Here is a 16,223-nt window from a genome sequence, read left to right on the forward strand (position 1 = left end):
CGCTCTCTAATTCTAGATGAGTATTACTTTGCTCTTTTCGTTGGCCAAGCACAATTGTGTTATTGGAGATAATGAATTCAATCCCCATCAAAGAGTATTAGGAGCGCCTTGGCCCTGTAGTGCCTTTTTTCAAACCGGGAATGAAAGGCAGAGAGAAAATTCTCTGGGTAGCCTCCGCGATGGCAGCTTTTGAAGTGAAGGGAGGCGGGCATTGTTGTTCACATTTTTGTCCATACGGCTGAAGAAAGACCGGCGGCTTTTGATGAGAAGATGAGAACCGCCTCGTAAGTTGAGCAACAAGTTAGATGGCGAAGCCTTACCGCTGCCTACTGCCTGTGGATAACATATGTCCCGCATTAATAGGGGCTCAAGGGAACAATTGCCTGGGGGGCGGGGTGGGGGGAGCTGTGCACCGGCTAGCGGCTCTTTCCTCCCCCTTCCTCCGGACCCCGATGCCCCCATGGGGGTGTTTTCAAGGGAGACTCGAGGAGGTGCTGCACGGCTCCCGGCCGGGAGGGGACCCGGGGGGTCTGGGACGGGCTGGGGGCTTCCCTCCGCTGCCAGCCCCCGGCCCTACTGCCGGGGCTCCCGGGGGCTGGGGCGCGATGCTAGGGCTGCTGCACGTGTGTCTGGAGGCGAGGGCATCCCCTCTTCCCAAGCAGGAGTCTTTCTCTTATTTTATTTATTTGTTTCTGCTAAACGTGGAGCCGAGACTCGGTTTTGTTGCTTTATTTCTTCTCCCTTGCCGTTTCGGACAACTTCATGACATACCTGAAGTTTGTAAAGTCTTCCTTAGATAAAGCAGCCAGGCAAGGAAAAAAGGCAGAGGGAAAACGTCTGTTGGTCACATCAGATAACCCCAGAACTGGAAAACTTGTTGCATACATTTGAATAAGTTCAGACATGCTCTTATTCCAATCTCCTGCCCCGCGGTTCAAAGATTCCCCGCCCCGGGGGCTTTATTATGCTAAAGAGGTCATTACTGAGAGTCACTATGGAGAGATCCCGGTTTTCAGAATGAGGCCCACCTCCTGGTCACCAACATGTTTACATTTTCCGCCAGTCATAACCGGAGGAAATGTGTGTTAGCAACCTGCCGGGCAGGCTCGGGGAAAAAAAAAAAAAAAATGAATAAAGGGGAAAATATATTTCAGCTGCTGCGCAGTAGATCGCAAATGTAGATGATTCACCGGGGAGCACTTAGAAGCAGAGGGCACAAAGGCGGTGTTTGCCGTGGGGATGGCTGTTGCCAGCGGACCAGCCCCGGCTCCGTGCGGCGGATCCCAGCCCCGGCTGGGGGTGCGGGGAGAGCCCCGTGCGGAGCGTGGGGTCCCCCCACAGCCCCCCGAGCCTCGACGGCACCCGGCACCCCGAGTGCCCCCTGACCTGGTTGATCAGGATGATCTTCCCCACGGACGACCCTGGCACACTTTCGCTGCCGAGAGGTGGCCGCAAGCTGAAATGCAGCCTCCTGAAGCGTGCCCGGCCGGGGATGCCAACCCCCCAGAAGCCCCCGTTCTCCCCCCCCCCCCCCCTCCCCGGCACTGGGTGAAGGCGAAGGACGAGGGTCGCAGCCCCACGATGGGCTGGACCACAGGTGGGCATGTGCCGCCGGCTGTCCCCACCCGACGGGGCTCCGCAGCCGGGCAGGAGGGGCCCATGAGGGGCAGGAGGGGCCGGGGGGGTGGCAGGGGCTCCCCGTGCTCCGCACCCGGCCCCCAGATCCCACCGGGCCCGGGCCCGCTGCCGCCCGCCCCGGTGCCGCCCCCGCGACGCCCTGGAGCTGCCCCGGCCGCGGGGGCGTCCAAGGAGCGCCCTGGGCAGAAATAATAGTAATAATAATAATAATAGTAATAATAATAATAATAGTAATAATAATAATAATAATAATAATAATAGTAATAATAATAATTTCCCCATTCTCCCGGTAGCTCCCTCTCGGAATAACGAGCAGGTGTAGGAGCCTTTGATAGGAAAATTAGATTGCCAATAATAAATCGGGAGTGACAAAATAACGACGGAAACCGGCGAGGAGCCTAAAACAACCCGGCTGGGCAAAACCCATCCGAGCAGTGCTCCCACAGCAGAGGCGCCATTCCGGGAAATGATCGTTTCAATGAATTCAGCTAAATGTAGGAGTTTTGGGGTGGGGGGAAGAGAGGAGACTGCATTTTTTTTCCCCTCATAGAGACAAATGGATCCCGTCATGAGGCCACATATGTTTTAAATCCTAATGAGTGGAGACAAAGGTGAGCGCTGGCAGTTTGATCTGTCCAAAGTTCAAAGATCTGAAATCTCAATGAGTTTCTGTTTGAGGTGAAGGGGAGAAACACAAACACCATGGCAAGGCTTGGGCCAGAAAGTTGCGCGGTTCGGGAGTGAAATGCGAGGTTATTTACACTAATCTATCCTTAACTGCTACTTTGTCACAATGGGCAGAATAATTAGTAGAAAATAACCAGAGAGAACAAAGGCAGGTTTTCTTCTTATCGCCTCCCATTTTCCACTCTTCCCTATTTTTTTTTTCTCCCGCTGAAAAGACCTGCAAATCGCAGAAAATGCACATTCTATTATTATTTTGTAGCTATTACTCTGCATTTGCTGGTAGCCAAGAAACCCAGATTTGCATTAAGAGAAAAAATGACCCTTTTTACAATGCAGCCCCTGACATTTAAATAATCAAACTAATTTCATTTTTTATTTTAGCTATTACCCATTATCCTGTATTTCCTAACCCACTATTGCAGCGTGGGAGTGTTGCGAGGACTTACGTCTACATTCCTTACCTCAGTCACTCTCTGTGCACTATTGTGATGTGATTTTCGCCTGGTCATTGTGTGTCGTGTATATTTCCACTTGTCTCCCCTGGAAACAAATACATATTAATTATATATATGTTAATATATACAATATATGCATCTATACACCTCCCGAGAGAACTTTTCATCCCATGTTTATGCGAGGATAATTTGCTTCTTCACGAATTAAAATGATCGCCCTGAATGCACACGAGAAGTGTATATTTATTAAGTGTCTGTTTTAAAACATTTTTTTTAGAGTGATTAAACACGTCCAGGCACACACATCCGCCTAGATCCCGTTTTATCACAGCGGAGAAGAAATAATACAAGGTGCGTTATTATCTCACTCAAGCGTTTTATCTACAATATCGCTGTAAAATTAAAAGAAAGCCAATCGCTCTAGCTGGAGTTACAGCAAGGGAATTCCTTTATTTCTGGTTTGTGCTGACGGACCAGTACCATTCAAGTATTCAGTATCTGCTCCACAACTCGAAACAACATCTGAAGCTACGCCAAAGACTGGAGTGTTTTCCTGCGCCGTTCTTTTACGACCTCCTTTTTATTGACTTAGTTTCTGCGGAAAAAACTGCCCGGGAAATATTTTTCCTCCTCTTCCCGTCCCGCAAATTTTAAATCAATTCCTTCCAATAACCACGCACCCTGCCATCGTTTGCCGATGTAGCTGCCGGGGCTGTCCATCCAGACCCCTAAAATGAGCCGGGAGGCACTCGTGGTTTTCTCCCCCCCTTCCCGATTTTGGGTGCCGGGGGCTGTTTTTATCCCATCGACTCTCCCCACCTGCGGAGAGCAGGGGCCGTGCGGAGGTGCCCGGAGCCGGGGCCCCCTCCCGCCGCCCGCCTCCCCCGGCGCTGCCGGCCCCTGCCCAACCCGGGGGCTCCATCGGCGCCCAGATCCTCCGGAGTCTTCACGGAGAGATCCCCCTCCGCCCCGACCGGCTCCCCGCTTGGCTTTAATGACGCTAAATGAGCCGTTTTCGCTCCCTCGCACGTGGCCGGTTGGAGATAATTGCCGGGCAGGAAAAGGCGAAGTTCCCCTATAAATTGCGGCGGCGGCCGGAGGCTGTAGCCCGCCGGCTCCCTGCTTTGCCGGTGGCCTGGGGCTGAGCTCTGGCAAGGCAAAAAACCTCGCAGCCCCCGGCTGCTCCTCCCCGGGCAGAGCCACCCGTCCGGCTGGAAGGAGACGCTCGTAAGCTCCCCTCTGAACATTATGGGGCGGGGGGGATTCTCTTTCTTTCCTATGGAGCCCACTTGCAGCCTGGTTTTGCACCGGGGTCTTCGTGAGCACGGGATTAAGGCCGGGCAGCTTGGAGCGGGGCGGAAAGCAGGGGACGTTTCTTTCCCCCCGTTGACTTCTAACTCTTACTCTACACCCTGCTTTTTGCCGCGATCCGCACCCCTGCTATGTCAGGGGGTCACTGCCTGCCTCGGCCACCGTGCGCCCGCACCAAGGAAAAAAAAGAATATGGCCTGGGTGGCGGCGGGGCACACGCTGTATCCGTGACAGGCTCCGCTCCTTATCTCTGAGAGGTTTGGAGCCGCGTTGGTCCGCTTAAACCCTTTTACTGCCCACGCCCCGAATATTTCCATTACACACGGTCTGTGCTCCTCAGCTGATATGTGAGCCCTGCTGCCTTATCGCTGGCGGTCGATTGATATTTTCTGTGTACAAGCCCAAGGCATTAAATCAATGTCTCCGCTCTGAAGTGGCATATTCTCTATAGGCTGGTCTGTGGGAGACAAGCGAAGTCCTGCTGAAAACGGGCTTCATCCTGCCTTGATTTCGCACGAAGCTCCTTTTGGCAGAAAAAGTGGGACTTTAAATAGCATCCACCTGCCTGGACTTGGTGCTGAGCTACCTGGAGCTGTCCCTGGCTTCGGGGAATTTGGTGCTGTTGGGTGGCTCACAAAAGGCAGCGGGCGAAGGGGCTGAGCCCGGAAGTTCTGGCAAAAGCTCCTGTTCCCCCCCACACTGTCGGACCCACCCGCAACGGGGTCCTCGATCCATGTCTCCTCCGATCGAGTGCCCCCACGCCACAAAATGCCGGAGCCGGCTCTCAGGCAGCGCCGTGTCCTCGTTCCTGCCACCCACACCGAAGGTGAGCCCCCACGGCAGAGGGGCTCCAAAATATTTTTTCACTTTTTTTTTTTTTTTTTTGTCCTCTGGGTAGCAACGTTGGAAGAATTTTTGGTTAGTTTGCGAGATTTCTAGGAGGTTGGCTTGGTTTTTCTTTTTCTTTTTTCTCCCACCCTTAAATTTAGTTTGTCGCCGCTGTCCCTAACCCGTCAGGGGGGCAATTATGTGCTAATTACGAGAATTACACGGTCCTTTTATCCGGCCGTCTTGCACGAAGGGGGCTGAGCGCGGTGAAATCTGTTCCCGTTTAAACTCCTCCGGACGATGCCTCTTGCAGGGGAGCAGCGCTTGCCAGCCGCCCTTAGCGGTGTCAGGGCTCGGAGGTAGGACCCTCGGCCTTCCCTTCCCGGGGAAGGGGCGTCTCACCCCGGCCTCCTCGGGAAGAGAAAGAAACTAAAAGAAAAAAGGCAGCGCTGCCGGCACGCACATCGCCCCGCGATAAAAAAAAAAAAAAAAAAAACCGCGCACGACGGCGCAACCTGCGCGCCCCGCGCAGTGCTGGCCCCGTCCTCCCGCAGCCGCCCTGCCGGGCTCTCCGCGCCAGCTCCGCTGTGCAAACCGCTCCTCTTCGCAGCCCCCCTTCAGGGCTCCCTTTGCTTTTATCGCATCTTGCTCCGCCGTCCGGCCCCCGCCCCAGAAATTTGGAAAGAAATTAGCAGAAGTCGTTCCTTGTTAACGTTTGATTTATTTAAAGTCCTTAACTGCAAATGATCAAAAACATACTTCACGAGTTAAATTCTCAGTTATCGTTTTAAATCAAAATATTTTTTTCAATTACAATCACATTTATAAAATTAACAAAATTTCTTAAATTCACTTGTAATTCTTTTTACTGTCATTTAAAGCAATTTCCAGCTGTAAAGAAAGAAAAAAATATAAACCATGCAATAAATTAAGAACATTGAGACAGCGAACAGGAATAATAATAAAACCCGTCTGGCTATGCTAACACCGTGTAAAACTGTGGAAAGTGCATTAACACTGGATGAAACAAGCTAACGATGGCGATAATTAAACGGCCACAAAAAAAATGGGTGTGGAATTTATTAAACAAGTCGGAAAAGGAAGGACAGAACGAGCTCTCCTCTTTTCCTCTTTTGCTTTCGTTTAAAAGTCAGCGTTTCCTGGGGGAGGGGGGGAAAATAACCTTGTTTTACGTACATAGCCCTAGCTGGTACACAATGAAGAGACACTGAAATTAAATAAGCATGTCATCCACATGTTGACGAGAGTTCCTGATGAATGAGAATCTTCAGTAACAGATGGGAAGAAAAAAAATATCCAACTGGCTGTGACCTCTTGTAACTTTATATTACATCCCAAGACAGGTAACACTTGGAAAAAAAAAATAAGGGTCGTATCCTGCACTCCAAAGCTCCAGTTGGTCCCCTCGGGAGTGCAGGATCCGGCCCGCAGCATCTGGGTGTATGCGGGTTGTACTAGCCGAAGGTTTATTTTGCAAGTATCAAAAGGATGATCCGAGAAAGTAAATAGTCCTCTTGTTGCTTAGAGATTCTCTTAGTGTTTTGCTACTTCACAGCAGTATTGTCCTTCAAAGCCTTTTTAATTAAAAAAAGCCTTAAACATCTACTCTCTTCTTCATCTCCGTATTGTTAAAGTATTGCCACATACCTGTAAACTTACATGAGATTATAGAGCACAGAAGGGGGGGATGAGGGGGCGGAAAGCACAAACAAGTAGTTTACAAGCTCAACATTTTTTTTTTCTTCTTTTTAATAACACCCTGCAAAGGCTACGGGGATCTCGGGGGACCGAGGCCGGGGGGCGGGGGGGCGAGGGGAGGTATGTACAATAGGAAGGCGGCCGGCTTTGCAGGAGGTCGTGTTGGATAATAACAGCACACGACGCGTCGGGAGACAACCAGAAAGTAACAGTCCTGTGCACGCAGCGTGCGGGAACACCTCGGGGGGTCGCAGCTCGAGGGAACGTGGGGGGGAAACCCGGAGGGGAGCGGGGCGCGGGGTGCGGAGCTACGAGGTGTTTAGCACGGGTCTGGAATACACACCTTGGTAGTAGGAGGGCTCCAGGGCCGAGGGCTCGATGCTGCTCCGGCCCGCCATGGAGGCGCTGCCCAGGGGCAGCCCGCCGGGGATGCCGGCCCCGTAGGAGGAATATTGCAGCGCCTGCTCGTAGGCTTTGAAGTCCAGCTTGTGCTGCTGCTCCGAGGAGGACATGAGGTTGTTGATGGAAAAGGGGTGGTTGAAGGAGTAGTGGGGATCCCCTTTGAGGTGGAGCTGGGGTTCGTGGGCTAAGGAGTGAGGGGGGTGCGGGACGGAGGCCAAGGCGGGGACGGAGCTGATGGTGGAGGAGGCGGCCGAGGCCGAGGTCTTTAGCTCCGTGCTCGATCCGCTGTGGTCCATGGACGGGGGGCTGGTGGACGGGTTGGAGCTGGAGAGGGAGGTGGCGGTGTCCAGCTGCGCCGCTTTGCTGTGGCCTCTGTGCAGGGGGGAGTTGGAGCTGGAGCTGGAGGCCCCCGCCTGATCTTTCCTGCCCTCCTGGGGGGCTTTGCTGTTCGCCGGTTTCTCGCACTTGAAGCGCTTTTGCCGGCGGAGGTAGCAGCCGTTCTCAAACATGTTGCCGGAGTCGGGGTGCAGGGTCCAGTAGGAGCCCTTGCCGGGCTTGTCGGGGGAGCGGGCCACCTTGACGAAGCAGTCGTTGAAGGAGAGCGAGTGGCGGATGCTGTTCTGCCAGCGCTGCTGGTTCTGCCGGTAGTAGGGGAAGAGGTCCATGATCCACTGGTAGATCTCGCTCAGCGTCAGCATCTTGCTGGGCGCCTGCTGGATGGCCATGGTGATGAGGGAGATGTAGGAGTAGGGCGGCTTGGCGTGGGGGTAGCTCCGCTTGAACGTCTTGGCGTCCCGCGTCCTGCCCAGGTTGGACTGCGTGTAGGCCATTGGACTCATGCAGGGGTTCATGCTGCCGTAGGGGCTCAGGCCGTTCATGGGGGCAGGCTGGGCCGACATGGCGTTGATGCCGCCGGGGCTCAGCGCCGTGCCCATGGCGGCCACGCCGGCCGGCATGCCGTTCACCGGCCCGGCCGAGCCCGCCGGCATCCCGGCCACGGCGCCGGGGCTCAGCCCGGCCCCCAGCCCCGTGTTGGCGTAGGACATGTTGAAGGAGCCGGAGGTCATGTTGCCGCTGGTCGTCATGGTGTTCATGGTCATGTAGGTGTTCATGGTGTTCATGGAGCCCAGCCCCGAGTTCATGTTGCTCACGGGCACCGAGGAATAGGCCTAGGGCAGCCAGACAGAGAGAGGGGGTTAGGAGGGAGAGGGGGGGGCAGCCCCCGCAGCCCCCGGTCCGCCGGGGCCGGATCCCGCCCGCCCTCCCCCGCCGCCACCCGGCACCGCGGGAGCGCTGCCCCGGCTCCCCGCGAAAGGCCGCTGGCGGTATGAAAAGGCCAATTCATATTTAGGCGTGCCTATAAATAAATACGCACGGGCACACGCCGCCGTTTTCCCGGCCCGCCGAGCCTCGGCCGGGTAGTGCCGACCGCGGCCCGCCCGGGGCAGCTCCGTGCCCCGCACGCTGCGGCTCTGCCTGCCCCGAGAGGAGCTCGCCTCCCCTTCTTCCCCGAGGTCCTGTTAATTTTGGGGTCCGTCGGGTTAGCAGAGCGTTTAAAGCCATACGATTACTGAAGCTGACGGGGGTACGGCGGCCGTGCCAAGGAGAGATCCATCTGCCTGCCCTTTCTCAGAATAACCTCGCGCATCTCTCCCCCCGCACTGATTTAAATCGCTACACTAGGTGTGACAGCATCTTGTCACAAATTAAATAAAAATAAAAATATTTAAAAAAAATCGGCAGCTCACTTCTGCACATTTCATCTACGGAAAGGTAAAGCGTGCTTCCTCTTTGAACGCATTTGCTAAAAAGTCAGTCTAGAAAGTTTAAAAAAAAACAAAACCTCAAAAACACAACGCAACTTCCCCATAGTATAAAAAGTCTGAGCTTTCCCTGCCTGTGATTTTCTACAATCGCCCAACGTGCAAAAATTGTAGAGCCCTACCACTGAACACAACTCTTCCAAAATGCAGAACCTTCGAGCCTGGAAATGTGCTTTCCAGTACGGCAGCTGATGAACACGAGGCAGAAAGACGTTGCAAAATGTATTCCCAGTTTCCCTCGAACAAAGGCAATACGGTTAAGGGAAGGATGTTCAGCGGCGGTTAAATGCCACTGTAAAATTCGCTGTTATTCACTACAAATTCCACGAGCTTTATAAATGTGGTTTTAATTTAGAGGATCACGGTAATTATTGGTGAGGATACAGCGCGGATGGGTTTCCCACCTTGCATCCGTGTAGTGATTCAAATTAAATAGCACGGGAGGAGAAAAGATCGAGGCCAAAAAATAGCAAAAGGGAAGGTCGCTTAACTTTATGTTCGTGGATAATGAGCATGGCGAGGATAAATGACTGTGGAAACGACACATAATTAGGATGACCCTTATTTGCCCTTAGCCGGCTTCCCTCTATTAAACAAGGTGCCAGCAGGGTGACACGTATCTGCGTGTGCCCGCGTGGCCCTATGGGTGCTGGGTGCGAGCCTCGGGGTGCAGGGACGAGGCGTGGGGACTGTGCAGCCGTGTGTCCGGGTATGCTGATGCAATGCCTGTGCGCGCACACCTAGGTGCCTGGTTTGCTACCACACTTCCTTAAAACGGCTCCTGCCCGGCCAGCGATCCGGGGGGGTTTCTGGCGGTGCTGCCGAGCGCTGGCTTCTCCCGAGGACCCGGGCAGAGCCGCACCGGCACGGTGTAAAACCAGGGCCCCCGCAAGGCTGGGCTGTACCCGGGGGCGCTTCCGTGGCCCACTCCCCGGCCGCGTTTGGGCCGCTGCTCCCCTTCTCTTGCACCGCGCTGGAAAACAGCCGGGGGCCGGGGCCGCCTCCCGGGACGCCGCGGGCTAGCTGGGGGTGGCCGGGCCAGGCCGGGACGGCCGGGCCGGGGCCGGTGCTGGGGGCCGGGGCCCGGGGCCCCCTCCCGGTGCTGGGAGCCGGGGCCCTCTCTCCGCAGCGCCGCCAGCCGGCCCGCGGCAGCAGCGCACACCGCAGGCGAGCCGTCTTGCAAAGTACGAACAAACGGCTATTTAATTATTTATTTCTTCCTTCTTTTCCTTGTTTTTTCCTTTATTTTTTTTCTCCCGGCTTTACCAGGTGAGGACCCCAGCGGGGGGCTCCGGGCCCCGCGGGGGGAAGGCGCTGCCCGCGCCCCGGGGCGCGCCCCGCTCCCCGCCGCTGCCATATGCCGGGGGCCGGCAGCGCGGCGAGTCCCTGCCCCGAGCCCGGAGTTTTCGGGGCGCTTTTGTGCCCGCCCGGAGCAGAGATCGAGCCTTTCGGGGGAGCTCAAGGGCTGCCTCCGGCCCCCCCGGAGAGCTCGCAGCCTCCCCGGTTCTCCCTCAAGCGCCTCCAGGCCGGGTGGATTTCCTCAGGGAAGCCTGGCCACTTTCAGCGCTGGAGGGGGGAGGCACGTTTGCGCTGGCAGGAGCTGGAGTGCAAAGCTGGAGTGCGGCCGCTGCCCCCCTCCGGACCCCCGGCCCTCCCTCCGACCCCCCTCTCCCTCGCAGAGGGGCAGCAGCGGAGCCAGAGCCTAGGATTTACTCACCTCCTGAGTGTCGGCGTAGTAGCTGTTCCAGTCGCTGGTTTCATGCCCTTCCATTTTCACAGTCCCTAACATTATGGAGCCAACCTGCCCGGTGTAACCATCCAGCCCTCTTGCAAGCGAGCGACGGGCAGCAGGAAAAGAGCCCGAAAGCCCGACCTAGCAGGAAGCCAGCTCCCAGGAGAGGCGGGGGGTGCTCAAATCTCCTCTATAACAAGCCAAAAAGGAGGCAGGGAGCGGTGTGGGGCGAGACAGTTGAGAAAGTGAGGAAGTGCCGGCTGGGATGTGAGTGGAGTTGAGCTGATGTGGATCTTACGTCGCAGAAGTACCCACCTCCTCCTCCTCCTCTCCCCATTTGTCCGCCGCACAAAGGCGTTCGCACCTACAAAGCCGGAGATGCACCTGCAAACAAGGCAGTTCCCCTCGCCTGCAACTCCCCCCGGGGCGGCACTTTATTTGCAAAGCAGCGTAATTGGTTTAAGCTTGCGGGAAAAGAAGAAGAGACGGAGGTGGGAGAGGGGGAAGAGAGTAGGAAAGGGGGGGAGGAACCCACCCCTTTCAGATGGACAGGACAAATGCTAGGAGGGATCGCTGGAACGAGGCAGATAAGGGAAGGGCAGCCCCCTCTGTTTGAATAGAATGCAAAAGGCCATCCAGCCTTAAACCCCCGAGATTAGAGGCAGTATTTACTAAAGTCCGGTAGATGCTCCTTTAACTCGATGGTCGGGACGTGCTCCAAAGTCCCGAGCACCGCAGTCAAACACGCTCCCCCAGCTCCCGCCCCCCCCCCCCCCCCCCATTCAAAGCTCAGCACGGCGCAGGTGCCTCTGCGCCCCCCGCCCCTGCCGCGGCGCCCCCCGCTCTGCGCTGCGGATGGCCAGCAGCGCCTCAGAGCCCCCCGTGGGTTGCTCGGAGCCTCGGACCCCCCCACACTTTGGGCTGCCCGGAGCCCCCCGTGGGCTACCGGCAGCCCTTCAAACGGGGCTGCCGCCCTAAGGCTGCGGTGATGGTGATGGTGTTTCTTTCTTGGTGTCTTGCATTTAGAAACCCTGTGAGTCACGGCGCAGAGACACAACACTACAGACACCCAGTGCATGCGGACAGAGCCTTGAATGCGGATCCACCGAGGTTAACCTCCACTTGGCAAACATCAGGTGAGTCACTGGAACCGTTTACTGTCTTTACCGTGGAAAGCCTCCAGGCCAGAAGGCTACTTGGGAAGCCTTGTCTGGTGCCAGGCACCCAGGAGCAGCAATTAGAAGTAGCGGCTATCCCCTTACCAACTTCTTGCTCCTTACCTTTATTTCTCACAAGGAAGAGAGGAGGAGGAATCTGCGTGGGCTGAAGGGCAAAAAGGGGCAACAGCGATAAAACAAATCGACGTTGGACAAAGCTCCTTAAAATATGGATGTAGGGAATCGCTCTGTCTTTGAAGACGGATCTAACATACCCTTGTTCTGTTCCTACCCTGGCCGGCTCTTCAAGCTTATGTCATGACCAGAGACTTTTATTGGGTTTCTCTTCTTGAGCTTTTTCCCACCCAGTTACTTTTTTCACCTGATAGCAAATAAATAAATAAATCCAGAAATGAAAATAATAAATACTCCCCACCTACAAAATCAACCAACCAACCAAATAAACAACTTCCCCCCATTCCCAACTATCCCGGGAATAGAAATTTGGAAGGGAAATAAAATTTATTGGGATTTTGAAAAACTTTGGCTTATCATATCACACAAACTAAAATACACAGCTGCGTCCGAATTTCTTCCTTGCATGTTTATTGTGCAGCAAGATCGCAGTTGCTTCCACACTGATTTATCCTCCAGTGATCTGCAAAAATGCCACCTTCACAATCACGATTTTTTTAAAAAAAGTTTCTTATATAGAGGAACCAGGGATTATAATGACGAGATACAGGTTATCTCCGCCTCGAGAAATATGTTTTAACTTGTCCTCTAAATGCGTTTTCTGTTATCCCTTTCTTTGTTCTTTCTCTCCTCGTCCTTTTTTCTTTAAATCTGGCAACAGAATTAAGTCAAATCCTTGAAACAAACAGAACTCTGGAATCAGCAGACAAGAATAGGGAATGAAAATGTGTCTTGAAGGAAATAAAATGAAAAAGATAAAAGTACTGAGTTAAAACCCTACTTTTCCAAGTGGTCAGCGTACACAATTGGAAATTGGAGCAAAACCTAGAGGAAAATCTAAGAGATACTAAAATTGCGGTCTTTATGTGTGCACCCTCCCTCTTTCTCCAGTGGGAACAGTCTATACACCTGAACACAGAGCCCCTTCCGTGGTGACTCGTTCAATTCGGTGCTTAGGTCTGCTCGGGAGCCTCCCAGAAGAACAGCCGCCTCCGGCGAGGCTGGGAGGGGTTCAGCAGCCCCAGTGCCCCGCCGGCGGTGCCTCCTCTCCGTGTGACCTCGGGGCGGTGCTGCCCCGCTTCCCAGGGCACAGCCCCGCGGGAGCAACACCCGCCGGGCCGCCGGACAGCCCACGCAGGGCTCGCTCCGTACCTGGAAAAAGAGCAGGCACGAACCCCACGGGCGGCACGCTCCTCGGATGCCGGTACAAAACGCGGGGCCGTTTGGCCGGGACCGCCCCCGAGGCGCAGGGGGCACCGGGTCCCGCTCCTGGCTGACCGTGCCGGGCCGGGCTGGGCCGTGCCGGGCCGTGCCATGCCGGGCCGGGCGTTGCGCAAAGCCGCAGCGCCTCCTGTTGTCCGGCTGCGGCTCCAGGCTCTGCGCCCTGTTCCTAACGTTGCTCCCGGAGGTGAGCGCACAGGCGGGCTCCTGTCGGTAATCTTCTCAGAGAGCGTTTAGGTTCGTTGTGCAGATCGGTAAGCCCGAGGCACAGTCAGCCGCTGCTGGAAATTCCCTTCAGCCCAGGCTGCTGTGCTGCGGCCCCGGCGGCTGAAAGCTTTCCTTGTGCGAAGCAGCGCATCACGACGGGTATGCCCGTGGCCATGGGAAACGAGGGGATTTCGGTAGTTCCCCTCGGCCCGCTCCTCCGTGCCTGCGAAGCCCTGCGTGGGATGCTCGGAGAGTCCGGCGCAACTGGTCCGTGCCCTTTGCAGCAGCCCCAGAGGGACGGAAAGGGCTCTGCTAGGATGCAGGACGTGTGGTACCGAGCAGGAGCTCTCCGGATGCGCACAGCTGCTTGCGGCTTTTCATATCTCGGGACGGGAACCGTGACCCGGTTTGCACGGAGCCTTTCCCCAGATCTCGTTAGAGCAGTGCCACTTTCTCATCACTTCATGCACCGGTTTCTCCCCTATTTATTTATTTATTTATTTATTATTAATTATGGGGAGCTACTTGTTCACCCTGGAGAAACGCGCAGGCGAGCTGTATTTTCGCTCTTTAAACGGGAGCAGGGTCTCTGCTCCTGGCTCCGCCGGTGCACTGCCAAGGAGGGAAGCACGATACCGGCCCTAAAAGAGGGGAGCGTGCGCGCACGCGTGTCTGTGGGAGTGAGTGTCAGGGCTTGGCTCGCCCACGGGTGCCCAGCGGCAGCACTGGCAGCGAGAGCTGGACCAAAACCCACGCGGGGACCGCCGGTGCCCTCTGCCCAGCGCTGCTCGGGAGCGCCGCCCGCAGGTACTGTCCCACGCGTGGGGCGGGCGAAGGATGGAGCTGGCGGGGGCTTTAACTGTACCTCCGGGGGACGGGCAGCGCTATTTTAATGCGCTCCTGCCTAAGAGCCACTTGTTCTCTGGAAGAGGCAGCGCCCGCTGGCCAGCTCAGTTTGTCTCGCAGGTTTTATTTGATTTTATCCAGATGCCGCCGCCTCCGGCCTGGGGATCTGTCGGCGGTGCTTGTGCGGGGCAGGGCTCTACCTCGGAAAAAGGCTGCCAGGCTGTCTCCGCGTCAGGATGCCTCCCTTGCTCCTCACTCTACAGCCGCCTTTTCATTTCCCCGGCTCTGCCTCCCGCACAGACCCGGCTCTCCCATCCCTCCCGGCGGTGGAAACCCCCCGGGTTTGTTGCCGACCCCAAATCCTCCCCACCCACGCGGGCAAACAGGAACCGCGTGGGAACCCTGCCGGTACCCGCAACCGGGATGGGTACCGCCCGCCGCCCTCTGCTTCCCCGCTTCTCTTCGTCTCCTTCATCCTCCCCGCGGGGCTCAAGGAGGCTGCGGATCCTCCCCCCCCGGAGGCCCAATCCTGCCGGGGCCGAGCCGTCGGGGCAGCGGTGGTGCTCCCACGCGTGTCCGGGGGTTCGCTCCCGGTGCGCGTTTCACGGGCGCTCTACGAGGCCCCGGGGATGTTGCACGGCTCGTTGCAGAGGCGACTTTCTGCTGCCGCATTTTGTTTTACTTAATTTTATTTATCTTCGTTACCTATTATTATTATTTACTTTATCTCAATTCATCTAATTTCTTTTTATTTCTCTGTTTCTTTTTAATTTTATTATAATTCATTGCAATTCATTACATTTCATTTTTTTCTATGCATCATTCAGCACACAAGTAGACATGAGAGACATGAGAGACATTCTTGACATAAAATAAATACATCACCCCATCCCCAAAAATACATATCTGACCAATTAAAGAAAAGCACAAATAACGAAATGAAAAGCTACAAATAAGCTAGTGTCCGACGCTGGCAGAGAACAGAGTAAGGAAGTGGTTTACTTTCTCTTTAGTGTAACAAAATAGCTCTTAAGTAGGTAAATCATGATCCAGTGTATACAGTCACTTCATTTTTGCTAATTGGGTAGATGTGGGTATGTTGCTTGCAGAACTTCAGCTGGTAGGATGCTGGCAAAGTCTGTCTTACTTACTTTACATTAAAATAAATGCATTTGACATTTCTCACTTGATTCAAGATTAGACATATAGGTATGTATTTCAATTATTGGGTGCATTATTTATGTTATGATTTACTGAAACATAAGTGGCAATGCTACTAATGTTTATTTCAATCAGTGTGCCAATTCTGATGCAATTACTCTACATTTTTGAAAGTTTTCTTTGTTTTATTTTAAAGTGCGCTTTGTTTCAAAGTAATGGCAGTAATATAGCATGGAAGAAACAATACCAAAGGAGATGGGAATACAGTTACATGCAGAGATAAACAAATATACTTCAATGGCATCTGCTTGGAAGAGTCTCACCTAAATCACAAAAATGGTGTTTCAGGACATACACAGATTTCTGAAATACATGTATAAGGAAGTAATAAAGCAAACTAAAATGCAGTTAATCTACATAAACTGGTATCAGAAACAAAGCTTGGTAGGAGAGGCACTTTTGCACGAATCCTAGAACTACTTCCTTGTAAAAGCTGAGAAAGGCTTCCTGGACCACTGTCTGTCCTTTCTTTTCCATTTTTTTTTTTCCCAACAGTATCTGCTCATTGAAAAAAAAGTATTTCCACTCCTCATGAATCTGACTTCTCCAAAACCTGCAGTGAGTTCTCTGTGAGAACATCTGTTTTACTGATGTAAGCCAAAGATCCCTGTATTGGTCAAGTGATGCAGAGCTGATCAGCTCCTTGGGATATTCATGTCAATATAAACACACCCATTCTTCTGCAAACTGACCTTTCTAAGCAGAAGGTTGAGCTGGCAACCTGGATTTTGTGTGATGGAGAGTGTAGAAATGTTATTCTTCTATCACTGCATAGTACCGT

At 54.2% G+C, this 16,223-nt stretch overlaps 1 protein-coding gene and 1 long non-coding RNA gene across 2 annotated transcripts; one reads left to right on the plus strand and one right to left on the minus strand.

Moving 5' to 3' along the window:
• Nucleotides 1-5,620: 5,620 nt before the first annotated feature.
• FOXA1 (forkhead box A1) lies at nucleotides 5,621-10,927 on the minus strand. The gene is made up of 2 exons (XM_013185562.3): nucleotides 10,581-10,927; nucleotides 5,621-8,209 (listed from the first exon to the last, which is right to left on the minus strand). Exons 1-2 carry the CDS (start codon nucleotides 10,650-10,652, stop codon nucleotides 6,947-6,949), a joined length of 1,335 nt encoding a protein of 444 aa, XP_013041016.1. The 5' UTR covers nucleotides 10,653-10,927; the 3' UTR covers nucleotides 5,621-6,946.
• Nucleotides 10,928-10,991: 64 nt separating this feature from the next.
• Nucleotides 10,992-12,028, plus strand: LOC136790938 (uncharacterized). The gene is made up of 3 exons (XR_010831857.1): nucleotides 10,992-11,086; nucleotides 11,622-11,731; nucleotides 11,896-12,028. It is a non-coding gene; the product is annotated as an uncharacterized lncRNA (long non-coding RNA).
• Nucleotides 12,029-16,223: the final 4,195 nt, after the last annotated feature.

Source organism: Anser cygnoides, chromosome 5 (genome assembly GCF_040182565.1).
Source record: "Anser cygnoides isolate HZ-2024a breed goose chromosome 5, Taihu_goose_T2T_genome, whole genome shotgun sequence".
In the NCBI taxonomy this organism is placed as follows: Eukaryota; Metazoa; Chordata; class Aves; order Anseriformes; family Anatidae; genus Anser; species Anser cygnoides.

Excerpts from the sequence above, each read along its gene's own strand:
- FOXA1 (XM_013185562.3), bottom strand. The coding sequence starts at position 10,652 with ATGTTAGGGACTGTGAAAATGGAAGGGCATGAAACCAGCGACTGGAAC. Across the intron at positions 8,210-10,580 it reads ACTACGCCGACACTCAGGAG|GCCTATTCCTCGGTGCCCGT; the intron begins GTGAGTAAATCC and ends TGGCTGCCCTAG.